At 65.5% G+C, this 13,279-nt stretch overlaps 1 protein-coding gene across 4 annotated transcripts in view; it reads right to left on the bottom strand.

The window, feature by feature from the left end:
• LOC102417580 (actin-binding LIM protein 2) overlaps positions 1–13,136 on the bottom strand; it is a 51,520-nt gene extending 38,384 nt beyond the window's left edge. For 3 of the 4 annotated variants that reach the window (XM_023747654.1, XM_023747655.1, XM_023747656.1), the window contains exons 1-5: positions 13,026–13,136; positions 11,191–11,249; positions 6,124–6,201; positions 5,023–5,166; positions 1,929–2,049 (exon numbers count right to left, since the gene is read on the bottom strand). In XM_023747654.1, the coding sequence (XP_023603422.1) occupies positions 1,929–2,049; positions 5,023–5,166; positions 6,124–6,201; positions 11,191–11,249; positions 13,026–13,059 (436 nt within the window). In that variant the 5' untranslated portion in view covers positions 13,060–13,136. Of the gene's footprint in view, positions 1–227; positions 327–1,928; positions 2,050–5,022; positions 5,167–6,123; positions 6,202–11,190; positions 11,250–13,025 lie in introns of all 4 variants that reach the window. The other variant, XM_023747653.1, reaches the window with a different exon arrangement.
• Between the last annotated feature and the right edge of the window lie 143 nt (positions 13,137–13,279).

Genomic DNA, 13,279 nt, shown 5'->3' with positions numbered 1-13,279 from the left:
CTCCACCCCTCTCCTCACCTCTCTGTTCATCCTTCACACCACGAGGTGCCTACACTCCCCCCAGGAACATTCACACACGAACAGAAACGGAGCTGGACTCACGAGACACAGCGAGGAGCACAGGCATGAGACACGGGGCTCGGGAAGCCATGCGGCGACACGGACACGACACACACGTGTGGCAAGCGCCCTGGGGCGCCCGCAGCCCGCAGCACTGCGCGCCTTACCTCGGAAGTAGGGGATGTAATGGTGCCTGAACACGGACGTAGGGCTTGGGTGTTGGGACAGGGACAGGCAGCTACTGGTACCAACACTCACAGTACCAGCTGCAGGGCAACAGAGAGCAAGTCAGTCCGCCCGGCCGGGGCCGCAGAGCCGCACCAGCCCTAGGCCCACCTGCCAGGAACACGCTGGCTTCCTCTCGCCAAGGAGGCAGACCTCGGGGAGGGGCGTCGCCAGAGGCGCCCTCCACCAGTCCGCTCTGGGCTGGAGTGCAGAGGCCCTGCCCTCTGGGGACAGGAGCCGCTGGCCCCCTGTGCCCTGCCCGTTCCCCTCCTGGGGCTCCTTGTGATTAAGGACGCTGGTGGAGGGCAGCTGGATAGACTGCCCCCCAGCAATCACAGGGCCTCAGCAGCCGAGATTCAGCTCTTGGCTCTCTGGGGTTCCCACCCGGCTGGGAACAGTCCGCAAGCCCAGGTGACCCACATATAGTGGTCAGGGGTCAGCAGAGGGCCCTTCACTCTGACTCGCATGCTTGCCTGTTCAATCGCTCTCAACTCACTGATTCACTCTCTCCCTCAGTCATTCCCTCACTCATTCATTCTTCATTCCCTCCCTCATTCATTCTTTCATTCACTCCCTCACTCAGGCATTCATTCATTCATTCCCTCACTCATTCACTTACCATTCACTCACTCACTCATTCCCTCACTCACTCATTCACTCCCTCATTCCCTCCCTCACTCACTCAGTCACTCACTCACTCATTCCCTCCCTCACTCACTCAGTCACTCACTCACTCATTCACTTACTCACTAGCTCGCTCGCTCACTCACTCATTCGCTCACTCACTTATTCACTTATTTCCTCACTCACTCACTAGCTCGCTCGCTCACTCACTTATCCACTTTCCAAATACGTATTCCTGAGCAGGACGCACCAGCCACACTGCAGGAGCCAATGAAAGTAACTTTGCAGATGAATGAGCTTTGATTTTTCCACAGAGGCTGCAAGACTAAGCTGTTGTCTATGGATATGAAAATGGCTTCATGCACAGCTGGCCAAGGAGGAAGCAGCGTGGAAAAATCCCTCAAAAAGGCAGCGTCCTTTTTGTGTGTGGAGTGTCCCTGGGACTTGGACACTCTGAGGGCGACGAGGCGTCTGGAAGCTCAGGGACAGCCACCCACAGCGGGGCACCAAGCAGGGACGGGGTGGGACGGGGGGGCCTCCTCGAGCTCGCCCTGCTCTGAGCAGCCGGTGCTGGCCTCCTGCCCATGTTCCCACGGGGCTGCTGTCCGTGGGGCCACCGCCCGCTGCGGGTGACGCGCCAAAGGGGACTGACCCTACTCTCTGGCATTGGCTCTGCCTTCCTCTTCCCAGACCCTCGTGAGCAGGAACTGACTGGGCTCCTTCCATCTCTGCGCCTGTTTCCTGGCGTCTGCTCTACTGAGACATGGATTCCGAGAGCTGCTCCCACGTGCTCAGCTGTGCCTGTGAGCTCCACGCACAGCTCCTCTACCCGCAGGGGGACCCGCTGCCTCGCGGCCACCCCCCCGCCCGGACACGAGGGGCCTCCTCCCAATGGACAGTCTCCATCGCCCGCCGGCAGCCCACACCCGCCCGGTGTACATAAGAGACTGATTCATAGCAGGAAAAGCAACAAGAAACCCTGCTTCCCGGAGGGTCAAAGGAGCCGTGGGGCCAAGTACCTGGCCGGCTGTAGTGCTGGGGCGACCGTGAGGTCGGGGTGTAGCGCCCAAGGCTGACCGACCCGGCGGAGCTGGGGCTGGAGGTGCGGCACTGCCTGGAGGAGCGGTCGTCCTGGTCTCCCTGGGAGGAAAAACGCCTGGTGAGCACGGAGCCGAGCACGGCCCACCCCCCTCCGCCCAGTGTCTGCTTCCCTGACCTCAGAGCCCAGGCAACCGCCCCGAAGTTCCCTGCACCTGTGGGCCAGGGGAGGCGGCAGGGGGCTGGCCTTGGTGCTGAACTCCTGCCGGCTGAGCATGGTGCCCGTGCCCCCAGGTGCCAGAGGGTAGGGGCCGCCCCCTCCACCAGCCCCACTGCGGCTGAGGCTCCCACGATGGAGCTGCAGGCACCCAGTCCTCCCACACCCGTCAGCTCCCCTCCTGCAGGCCTTCCCAGCACCCAAGGCTCCTTGGAACACAGTTTGAGAACCACTGAGATTCTGTGCTCTCCCTGGCCTCGATAGGGTCCAGGCGTGGGGCCCATTGAGCCAGACCCACAAGCACGGACAAGGCGGACTCCGTTCAAGCAGGATGAGCAGCTGCTCGGAGCGTCAGAGCGGGCGGCAGGCGGCGTGAGATGGCGTGGCACGCGGGACAGGGAAGAGCAGGCTGCGGGCCCACCGTGGCTCAGCACGTGGCCCTGAGCCCTGACACCCCAGCCCAGTGTCCGGCCGCTGGTGGATGCGGCTGCTCTGGCCCCCGAGGCCAGTGTGGGGACGGCAAGGAGAGAGGCAGGGCCTGGCGCTCAGGGCTCCCACCCTCCCAGCCTACCACCACCTCCTGGGGCTCCCACCCTCTCCGAGCCTACCACCACCTCCTGGGGCTCCCACTCTCTCTGAGCCTACCACCACCTCCTGGGGCTCCCACCCTCCCAGCCTACCACCACTTCCTGGGGCTCACTCTCCAGCCAAACTGCGAGTCACCATCCCTGAAGCTTGCCCTGCGCCTCCCCCCAACACCCCCCAGCTCAGCCAGGCCTCGTGCAGGTGCTGCACCCCGAGCCCTTCAGCCTGGCCCAGCCCTGGAGTCGGCACAGGCTGGGCAGCCACAGTCCCGCGGTCCCTCTCCGTCTCGGGCGTCCTCTGCTGGCCCCGGGGGCCGGTCACACCCTCGGGTGTCCTGTCTCCTCCCCTCGCCTGCCCGTGGGGCTCAGGGTCCCAGGGTCTGATGCCCACGCAGCCTGGAGCCTGGCTGGCTGCTCTCTCTCTGCTCTCATTAACCCCGAGAAACAGGAGAAGCAGGCTGCCCGTGACCGATGCTGCCGGACAGAGAAATGCCTCCAGAATGTTCATCTGCGAGGACTTCCCGGACGTCCCCCCGCGGAGGCGCAGGAGCTGGGCCCGCGCCCGGTGCCCGGAGTGTCTCCAAGGAGCCCTGACCCAGACCTCGGGCCGGGCCCCACGTCCGCACTTGCAGGGCTGCAGGGGCGCCAGGGAGGCATGCAGGGGCCACGCAATCATAAAAATAACCAACGCCGAGGGGGCACCGAGCCAGGAGCGCGTGGCCCAGGCGCCACGGCCAGGCCCCCAGCCCTCCGGGCGGCAGGTGGTTATGTTTATAACCCGGGAGCACGCGAGCACGCGTGGGGGTGCGGTTACCTCGGTCAGCGTTGGCGAGAGCAACTGGGGCGACTGTGGACATAACACAGAGCAGCCTGTTAGCCCGCGGCCCCGGCGGCTGCTCGTGGGGAGACACGCGGGCACAGACGCTCACGTGACGAGGACGGGAACCCACCCCGGGGCTCCCAGACCTTCTTTTTGGAGAAACGCGGTCAAGGGATGGCACCCCCAGAAAGAGATCGGGACAGTGGAGCTGGTCTCCGTCCCGGTCCCCCCAGCGCTCCCTGCTCTCCAAGAAGTTTTTCCAACAGGAAGACTTGGTTCAGGGCGTGGGGAGGCGACGCCCTGGGAGACTGAGGAAGAGAGTCTTCTGGGGCTCGGGGCTCAGGGCTCAGGGAGGCCAGCACTGCTGGTGGGGGCCTTGGGAGCAGGGACCAGCCTCCCAGCCAGGGACCCCCCCATTAGAGTAGGTGGGCACCGTCCGCCCCACGGACATTGGCTCCAGGGGGTGGTGGCCAAGTGGCTTGGCCTCCCGACCCTCTCCCAGCGCCTCCAGCAGCGCCCGACCGGACAGGAACGAGGAGGCCCCTGCCAGGCTTGGCTCAGGCAGCGGGAGGTGGGAGCAGGTCAGACCCTCCCCTCCGCCCTGCCCCGCCCACCGGCCTCTTCCTGGGACTTATCACTCAGACCCGTGGGGTCCTGCCTGTCCCCAGGGACAGAGCCAGTGAGGAGGGGCCCCTCTGGCCTCACCCTCCCGCCCTGTCCTGAGCTGCCAGCCGTGCCCAGACACAGTGACTGCAGACGTCAGCGGGGCTGGCGCCAACCACCACCTCCAGCTAGGCGGCCCGGGCCCCAGCCTCCCTTCCCAGGCGACCCTGCTGGAGACTCAGACAGGAGGGCCGGGCACGTGGAGGGAAGGGGCTCTGCCGCCCGGCCTCCCTCTCGGAATGGCACACGCACCCGGGCTGCCAGCTGGCAGACACTCCTGCTGGTCACAGGCAACAAGGTCACACGGGAACCTCAAAACCACCCCGGAAAACTGGGCACCAACGGTGACTCCGCAGTAAACGGAGGGCGGCTGCGCCTGAGAGTCAGTCATGGACGCTGCCCACGGGACCCACGGAGTAAGTCATCCGGTGCAGCCACACCAGGGAGCGCGGGGACAGGGGACGGGCCCGCTGGTGACGGGGAGCAGGCTGAAGGTACTGGATAAAGGAAAACTACATTTCGCACATCGTGAAAATGGTCCCGAACCGCGAGAAACAGGTGCTACTCCGTTCCCATCATCTCCTGAACACCGGCCCCTGCCTGCTCCCGGCCACACAGGGCTTCCCAGGCTCGGCCCCAGGGAGCTGCGTGCGTCTGCCAGGGGCGTCTGGGCAGAGCGCAGCGGGGCTCTTTAGAGAGGACGCCCAGGGCGCGTCGCCGAGCAGCGAGGACGGAGCCAGGGGCCTGCGCCGTGGCCGCCACCCACCCGCGGGCTGCCACCGCGGCCGTACCTCGAGGCAGCTCTGCCGGTCCCCCGAGTGGCTGACGTAGGGCGAGTAGGAGATCATGTCGGGGCGGTCGATGTTGTAGATGGCCTTGCTCTTGGGGAGGGCGGCCAGGTCTCTGTAGTCCAGGATCTCGTCGCCCAGCCTCGCCTGCAGGAGGGAAAGGGTGGCGGCACCGTCAGACCCGAGTGAGGCAGGTGTGGAGGCGCCGAGCCTGTGCCCAGCCCCGTGAGGGTGAAGCGCCTAACGGGCCAGGAGGCCTCATGATCACGTGGGCCTGGTCCCGACGCCAGGCCACGAGGGGCCGCCGTGGCCTGAGGGAGCGCCTTCTCGGGCCTGTGCCTCTCCACGAAGCGGCAGAGGTGGCCCCAGTGGATGGGTGTCGGCCTGACATGGGCGGACAGTGATGCTCAGTCCGTGATCTAAAAATTCATACAGACACCTCTGTGTGCACACAGACAATGCACTGACACATGCAAACACACAGGCATGCATATACGTGTAAACACATTCATGCACAGACACACGTGCATGTGTCAGAACACATATGCACACATATACACACATGCAGACACAGCCATGTGTGTGGACAAGCAAGTATTATAAATATAAATGCACCCACACATGTACACTTACAAACACGTACACACACTAATACATACACTAATGCACGCACGTACATGTACACTCATACACACATATACACATACACACACCCTCTTGAACGAAAATGGGATTCATAATATGTGATCCTCAGCGTGCTTCCCTAGGAACACGTTAGGAGCACGTTTCAGGGTGACACGCACGGATCTGCAGGGCATTCACACCTGCCTGACCCCATGGGTGCCCGGGCACTTCATTCAGGAAGCCCTGGCGCAGGGCGTGGGGCGATGTCACTTTTACACCGTCATCCACAGCAGTTGTGAGCACCTCCTCGCGCCCTTGTCCCCACAGGCCCAGGGAGTGGCGGGGTCACTCCGCCCGCGGAGAGGAGGCTCTTGTCAGCTTCCCAAGGTCTACACCAGTCCCCACGCAGGGATGGCAGCGCCGACGCCCGGCTCAGTGACGCCCCCAGGCCCCCCTCCCCATAGAAAGAGCCCAACTTACATAGATGACGCGGCTGGGGGACCCCGAGGTGGTGGACGCAGGCACAGAGATGATGCTCTCGGAGGACGTCCTGGTCTCCTGGGGAAGGGGGGGTGGGGTGGGATGGAGACAGAAAACAGGACGTGTCAGTGAAGACCGTCCAGAGGCAGCCGTCAGTCACGCGGCCCAGAGGGCCGGCTCACGGCGGTCCTTTTCCTTGTCAGGGTGAAGCATTCTCACAGCGACAGGCAGCTCGCACGGACAACTGGAGACATCAGACAGACCGCAGTGACACGGCTACACGCCAGCGGGTTTGTAGCGCCGACGAGTGCCGAGCTTTCATGGCGCAGAGAGGACCAATTCCAGGGGGACAGGAGCAGGCAGGGGCTCCGAGCGCCAGGGGCAAGGCCGCCTCCGACCCAGAGCCGTGCGCTCGGGGACGTTTTCCGCCCAGATCACGGGGACGCGGGGCAGCGCAGGCCAGCAGCGGCTCTGCTGTCAGACTTAGGGACGGTCCCTGAACCTAAAGACCAGTCTGAGCCCCACACCACAGTCCACCCTCAGGCCCCCGACTCCGCCCCACGCCTCTCAGCACCGGCAGCCCCTGGAGGAACCGCATTTGGTCCCGCACCCCAGCGAGGTCTCAGCAACAGCCCCCGGAGGTCACTGCTGGCCGCTCTCACGCTGAGCCCTCGTCCTGGCCCGGGGCCTCCGTCACGCGTGGAACCTGCCCCCGAGTGCCCTCTGCGGTGTGAGCCCCGTCCTGCCCCTCGCCTCCCCGAGCACATCTCCTGCTTCCCCCGAGGTGACGGCCCCCGGACTGCGGTCTCCTCTGCTCCCACGGCAGGCCTGCCCTGTGTCTGCGTGGACACTCGCCTCCGGCTCCACCCGATGACCGCACCTGTGTCCATCCGCCTGCAGGGTGTGGCTTGCCGCTCCCCTCACCTGGCCCAGCGTGGCCCTGCCTGGCCCGGCCCCACTAGCTCTTCCTCTCGCCGTCTAAACGGAACCCTCTCCGCGCAGGGCCTCCCAGCCAATAGCACGGACCCCTCTCCCCACACCCCTACCCCCTCCTCTCTCCTTTCCTAAGCAGACCCCTGTCCCCCCGATTCTGGCCGGCCCCCCTCAGCACCCACACCCGCTGCAGTGCCAGCAGCCTGGACGGGGCCTCGTTACGGCAGAGTGGTGTCCCCGACTCGCATGCGGAAGGCCTCACCCCAGTGCCCAGAGCAGGGCTGTGTTTAGAGACAGGCCCTTTAAAGCCCGAATTAAGCTACGTGGGGCCTTGACCTAATGTGACGAGTCCTTACAAGGAGAGAGTACGCCCTAGCTCAACATGTCAAACTTGTGGCCCGCGGGCCGCGTGTGGCCCACAACAAACGCTCATTAACGGTGACTCCTTCATCTCAACCCTTCGTCTTCAGCACGTCTCTATTGAAATAAACCTACGTTTCTATGAAAATTGAAGCTTCTGTTTTTTTGTGGCCACATACACGTAAACCTTGTTTATTTGGCCCGTGTTCACCTTTGAGTTTGACATGCTTGCCCTAGCTGCATAAAGCGTCGGCCTGCAGAAGGAAGGGTCCCAGATTCGGTTCCGGTCAAGGGCACGTGCCCGGGTTGCGGGCTCGATCCCCAGTAGGGGGCATGCAGGAGGCAGCTGGTCCACGATTCTCTCTCATCATTGATGTTTCTCTCTCTCTCCCTCCCCCTTCCTCTCTGAAGTCAATACAAATATATTAAAAAGGAAGAGCTTAGGACACAGACACACACAGAGGGACGACCCTGTGAGGACACGGGGAGGAGACGGCCGTTCCACACGCCAAGGAGAGGCCTCGGGAGGAGCCGCCCTGCCGCGCCGTGGTCTGGGCCTCCAGCCTCCAGGGCGGGGGAAAGGGGTGTCTGTTTAAGGCCCCTGGAGCGGTCAGTCCAGGACACTAACTAACACAGACCGTGGGGCCGCCCTCCCCGGCGGAGCACGCCCAGCTCCCCTACACGCAGCACGACAGCAGCGAGGACGGGACAACACCAGGGCCAGCCGTCAGGCACAAACCTGGAAGGCACAGGGGGTGGTGCCCCGGCAAACCTGCTTCTGCATCTGGAAGGGAGAGAGGGGAGAGGGCGTGATGCTTGCGGCTCACCTCTGCATGGCCCACTCGTCAGCCTGGCCCACCCCTTCCATGCCCCTGGCATCCTCCGGGACCAAGCTCGGGGCCGCCTCCTCCAGGAGGCCTGCCCTGCTTTCCCCGGCCCCTGGACTGGGCTCTGCTTGCTGAATGGGGCGGAGTCTCGGGACTGCCTGTCCCCTCAGACCACAGGCTTCCGAAGGCCGGCGGGGGCAGGGGTCTCCCCCAAGCTCAGCCCGAACCCACAGTGCAGTCCCAGGTCCCCAGCTCCCCCCACACCAGATATGATGGCCACTCGGAGGCAGGTAACTCGGGGTCTGCCTTCTCGCCATCCCTGTGGCCAGGTGGCCTGTTTTACTGGCCACCGTGATGTCCGCACACATGTCACACGTCTGAAACCCTCTGCACCTCGGTTCCTCCTCTAGGAGCCCGAAGACGCTCCCTGGGGCTCCGTGTCTGGGGAGACACGGCGTGGGGAGCTGGGCTCCGAGGTCCCCTCACTTTCACCTCAGGTCCAGCTGGGCCAGGACAGGAAGCCCCGGACCAGCCCGGGTGCAGCGGCGGTGGCCCTGTGCCCCTCACCCCGGGGAGCGTCCCGCAGGGGAGGGGCCCACAGGTCCCTGGGCGCTGCCCTGGCCCGTGCGCTGGCGCTGGGTCGGCAGCAGCCCGGGGTCTGTTTGCACCCGCAGTCGGAAGGGGCTGCAGCTCCCCCACCCCCCAATCCTACGCTCAGCCTCCTCCAGGGTCACAGGGCGCCTGGTGCACATGAGTCTCACCCACAGCGTGCGGGGTCTGACACCCACCCGTCTCCAGGTTAAAGCTGAGGCCTGAGGCTCAGAGAGGGCCAGTGATTCGCCCGAGGTCACACAGCCGGGCAGAGGCACAGCTGGACTCCAAGGGCAGGAAAGGAGCCTCCTCCCAGGGCCCCAGGGCCCGGCGCAGAGGGGCCGTTGGTGAAAGACTGCTGAGCACACCCAAGACGGGCAGGTAGCTCTCTTACGGCCACCAGGTCACTGGCGCCACCCTGACCGGGGCCGGTTTCAGGAGTTCACGAGGCCATGACCGCTGCCTTGTCTTCAGGGGCCGCCGCCCTCCGGCCCACCCCACACCCTGAGCTGGAGCGGCTGGCGGGGCTGGCTGGGCCATGGTCATTAACTGGCTCTCTCTTCCTGCCTCCCAGGCCAGAGCGGCCAGCTGGCTGGAGAACTGTCCCGGGCACCCGTCCCCGGGGAGAATCAGCTGACCCACCCTGTCCGCCTGGCCGCCCAGGCCCCGGACACTACCCTCATTTCCTGGGCGAGACAGAGAGGCTCTGAGGGCTGGGGAAGGGGAACGAGGGACAAGCAGGGCATGACTGGGGCCTGAATCCCGTCCCGGGACACCGAGGGGCAGGCACCAGCGCCAGGGCACAGCGCCCAGGGGCAGCCGCTCTCTGGCTGCAGCCTCCCCCCCCCCCCGCCCCCAAATGTTCCCAAAGCGCCTTGGGAACAGCCCAGGAAGCCACGGATGTGCAGCCCCGGGCGTGACCCCTCCCTCCCTGTCCCTCTGGACTGCAGAGCCTCCCTCCGCCGGGCCGCGGCCCCAGTCAGCATGGGTGGCCTCCGGTGAGGAGCAGAGGCCGGCGCTGGGCTCCCTCAGGCCAGGGGCCAGCGCAGCAGCCACGTCCAGAACCTAGAGCTGCTGTGGCCGCCCTGGGTGTCCCTGCGTGGCCTCTGTGGCCTCCGTCCCCTTCCCACCCCTGGTCGGTCTCCCCGTGCTCACGCCGTGCACGCGTGGGGTCTGGAGGCCTCTCCGCGTGGGGTCCCTTTGGCAGGCCTGGGCTTGGCCTCCGGGATGGAGGTGTCCACAGACAAAGGTCAGGCCCTGGAGGTCACTGCAGGGTCATGGACTGTGGCGCTGGGAGGTGGGCGTGCTGCCGGGCTCATCGCTGAGGCCGGCGGCTCAGGCGCAGGGTGTGGGGTAATCAGCCATGTGAGAGGGTGACGGACAGCCGCCGTGTGCGGCCACAGATGGCGGCCTGGCCGTGCACGTGACACAGTGACCGTCAGTCCTGTTGCCGAGGGAGGCCAGGCAGCGTCCCCAAAGGCTCAGGGCCTCACTCCCAACCCTGCGGCTGCTGCCTCGTGTGGCCACAGGGACTCTGCAGGCGGACTGAGGGGCCTGGGGGTGGGGAGCTGTCCTGGATTCTCAGGGCCCAGGGTGACCTCAGGGCTGCTATGAGGCGAGGGGGTGTCGGGCAGCGGTGTGGCCCCTCTAGACACGGGAAGGACAGGAATGGTTCTCCCCGGAGCCCGGTTACACTCTGACCCGGCACCGCGGGCCAGGCACCTGTGGCTTCCCGGTCTCGCATGTGCGGGGTTTGTCACAGGAAACCGACACGTCACACGTCCTCCCACGGCCTCTGCGTCCTGGAGCTGAGGGACAGCTGTCCCTTCCTTCCTCCCAAGAGTCCCGCACTGGGCTTGGGCCTGGCAGTGGAGTCAGGGCTCCGGGCAGTGGGGTCAGGCCCCGGGCAGTGGAGTCAGGCCCCGGGCAGTGGGGTCAGGGCCCTAGGCGGTGGGATCAGGGCCTGGCCCCGGGGAGGTGGCAGCGAGCAGGAGGAAGAAGGTGGCGGGGAGTGGGGGCTGCTCTTGTGCCAAACCCCAGGGCCTGCCATTCTAGTGACCATTCTGGGAATTGAGCCAAAATGGCGGTGACCACTTGGGGACTCGCTAACTTCAAAGTTGTCCCCAAATCTTTGCGGCCATCGGCATCCCCTGAGCAAATGAGGAGGTCAGAGGGCAGGGAAGGGAGCCCTGGGAGCTACCTTGCATCAACCCCAGAACCCCGTGTGTACATCTGACACCCCCCCACGTCCTGTCCACGCCCCTCAGCCCGTGGACGCTGCCGGCAGCCCCTCCACTGCATGACAGTCCCACCCGAGCGCGGAGATGCAGCGGGAGAACTCGGGAATCGCACCAACCTTGCTCTTGTCCTCAGTCCTGGCTGCTTGTCGACAGGCCGGGTGCCAGATGGAGGAGCCTGTGGACAGAGTCCGGGGTTAGTGCCACTCCCCGAGGCAGGGCCGTGGGGGGCCGGGGCGGGGCTCACACACGGAGGGATGTCCACTCGGCCACCCCCTCCGAGCGGCCCCTGGGCGCGCTCTGTGCTGGGCCTGACAGCAGGTGGCAGCCCTGCCCCCGGGGACGCACAGCCCAGGCCGGGGACATGACGCGGCAGACACACCTCGAGCCCCCGGCTCCCACAGGCTCATCTCTAGGCCACGGGCCGGGGGCACGAGCCGCCACGTCTCCCAGGTCCTCGGGGGCTCCCCGCCGTGGCGTCTGTAAGGCCTTGAGGCCTGTGGGCCATTCCCCACTTCGCCCCACCAGCCAGGCCAGGGGCCCGCTTCCTCGAATGCTCAGGACCCGGGGACGGGGGGCACGCCCTTCCTTTTCGTCTTGGTCAACCCAGTGGGCACACAGGAACATCGACTCGGTATTTTACCCCGATGACCATGAGCGTCACACCCCGGCCGGTGTTTCCTGGGAGGAGTCTGTGCTGGGAAGCCGCCCAGAGGAAGGGGTGGTCGGGGGGACCCTGCTCCTCAGAGCTTCGCTGCATGAGTCACCTGTCAGTTACACCTGCGTGGAGCCCCGCGCCGGGCAGACCAGGCAGAGGGTCCGGGGGTCCAGGCAGGGTGGGTGGGGCCCTGGGGTCCGTGGCTTGGAGCTCGAAAACCTCATCTAACTCATGGGAGATGGGAGACCCGAGGCGGGAGCAGGCGGGCCTGGGGAAGTCACCGCAGGAATCAGTTCACACGTGGGCGCCGGCCTCAGACAGGGCCGGGAAGAGTCTCTTTGTTCCTGACCCAGCCCCCATGTGCGAGCTCGTGTCCCCACACTGCCGTCCTGACCACAGGGCTTGGCGGCAGGAGGGACTGGAAGCACTGATCACGGTGGGGGTGGGCACCTCGGGGGGGGGGCACCCCTCCTGCCAGACGGCCCAGCCTGCTGTAGGGGCGCAAAGGACCTCTTTCACGGGCTCTGCAGCGGGGACTCGAGGAACAAGAGGGGATGTCGGGGATGTGGCCATCCTGGCTGACATCACCCCGAGAATCTCGGCCTCAGCAAGGGAGGCCTGTGTGGCACCCTGGCCCAGCTGTCACCACATGATGCCATTACACAGCCCGTCTGCGGGGCAGTGTGCGGCCCTGCCCCTGCCCGGCGGCCCCAACGCTGGGGACAGAGAGATCATTGAAAAGAACATTCGGCTAAAGAGACGGGTCTCACCCGGCCTTGGTGGCTCAGGGGTTGAGCACTGACCCACGAACCAGGAGGTCACAGTTCAATTCCCGGTCAGGGCACAGGCCCAGGTTGCGGGCTCGATCCCCAGTGGGGGGCGTGCAGGAGGCAGCCGATCCATGATTCTCTCTCATCACCGATGCTTCTATCTCTCTCCCCCTCTCCCTTCCTCTCTGACATCTCTCCCTTCCTCTCTGACATCAATAAAAACATATTTTAAAGAGATGGGTCTCGATACTGACCATCCTCCCCGAGGCCTCTTGGGAGCACCCCCGCCCCAGGCAGACCAGGGCCCCTGGGCTCTGCCTCCCAGCACTGCCCGCTGTCCCAGCACCGCCTGCTGTCCTGCAAGTCCGCTCAGGAAAGCCTGCTTGGGCCCTGCCCCTGCTCCCGCTGCATCGTGGGGCCCCCTAACTAGCGGAGAACACACGTGACCCCCAGTCCACACGCAGCTCGTGGGAGGGGCCTGGGAGATGGTCCCCTGCCCCGGGGCGGGCGGCGTGCTCACGCTTACCTTGGAGGTACATCTCCTCGCCCTCGGCGAACATCCGGCCACACCGGACACAGAGAGCGCACAGCGGGTGGTAGTGCTTCTCCCCCGCCTGTGGGGACAGAGCAAGGGGTCCTGCGGGGGTGCAGCCGGTGCCTGGGGACTGGAGCAGGCATGCTGCCGGGCAGGGAGTCCACAGAGCCCGATCGGGGAGTGCCGGGCGCTGTGTGTGCCAGCTGGCTCTGCCCTCCCCGCTGGGAACCACGTCTGGCGCAGAG

The sequence above is a fragment of the Myotis lucifugus genome, unplaced genomic scaffold (genome assembly GCF_000147115.1).
Source record: "Myotis lucifugus unplaced genomic scaffold, Myoluc2.0 scaffold_937, whole genome shotgun sequence".
Taxonomy (NCBI): Eukaryota; Metazoa; Chordata; class Mammalia; order Chiroptera; family Vespertilionidae; genus Myotis; species Myotis lucifugus.
The sequence above is the reverse complement of the archived record's forward strand: the minus strand, read 5'-3'. Positions and strand labels throughout refer to the sequence as shown.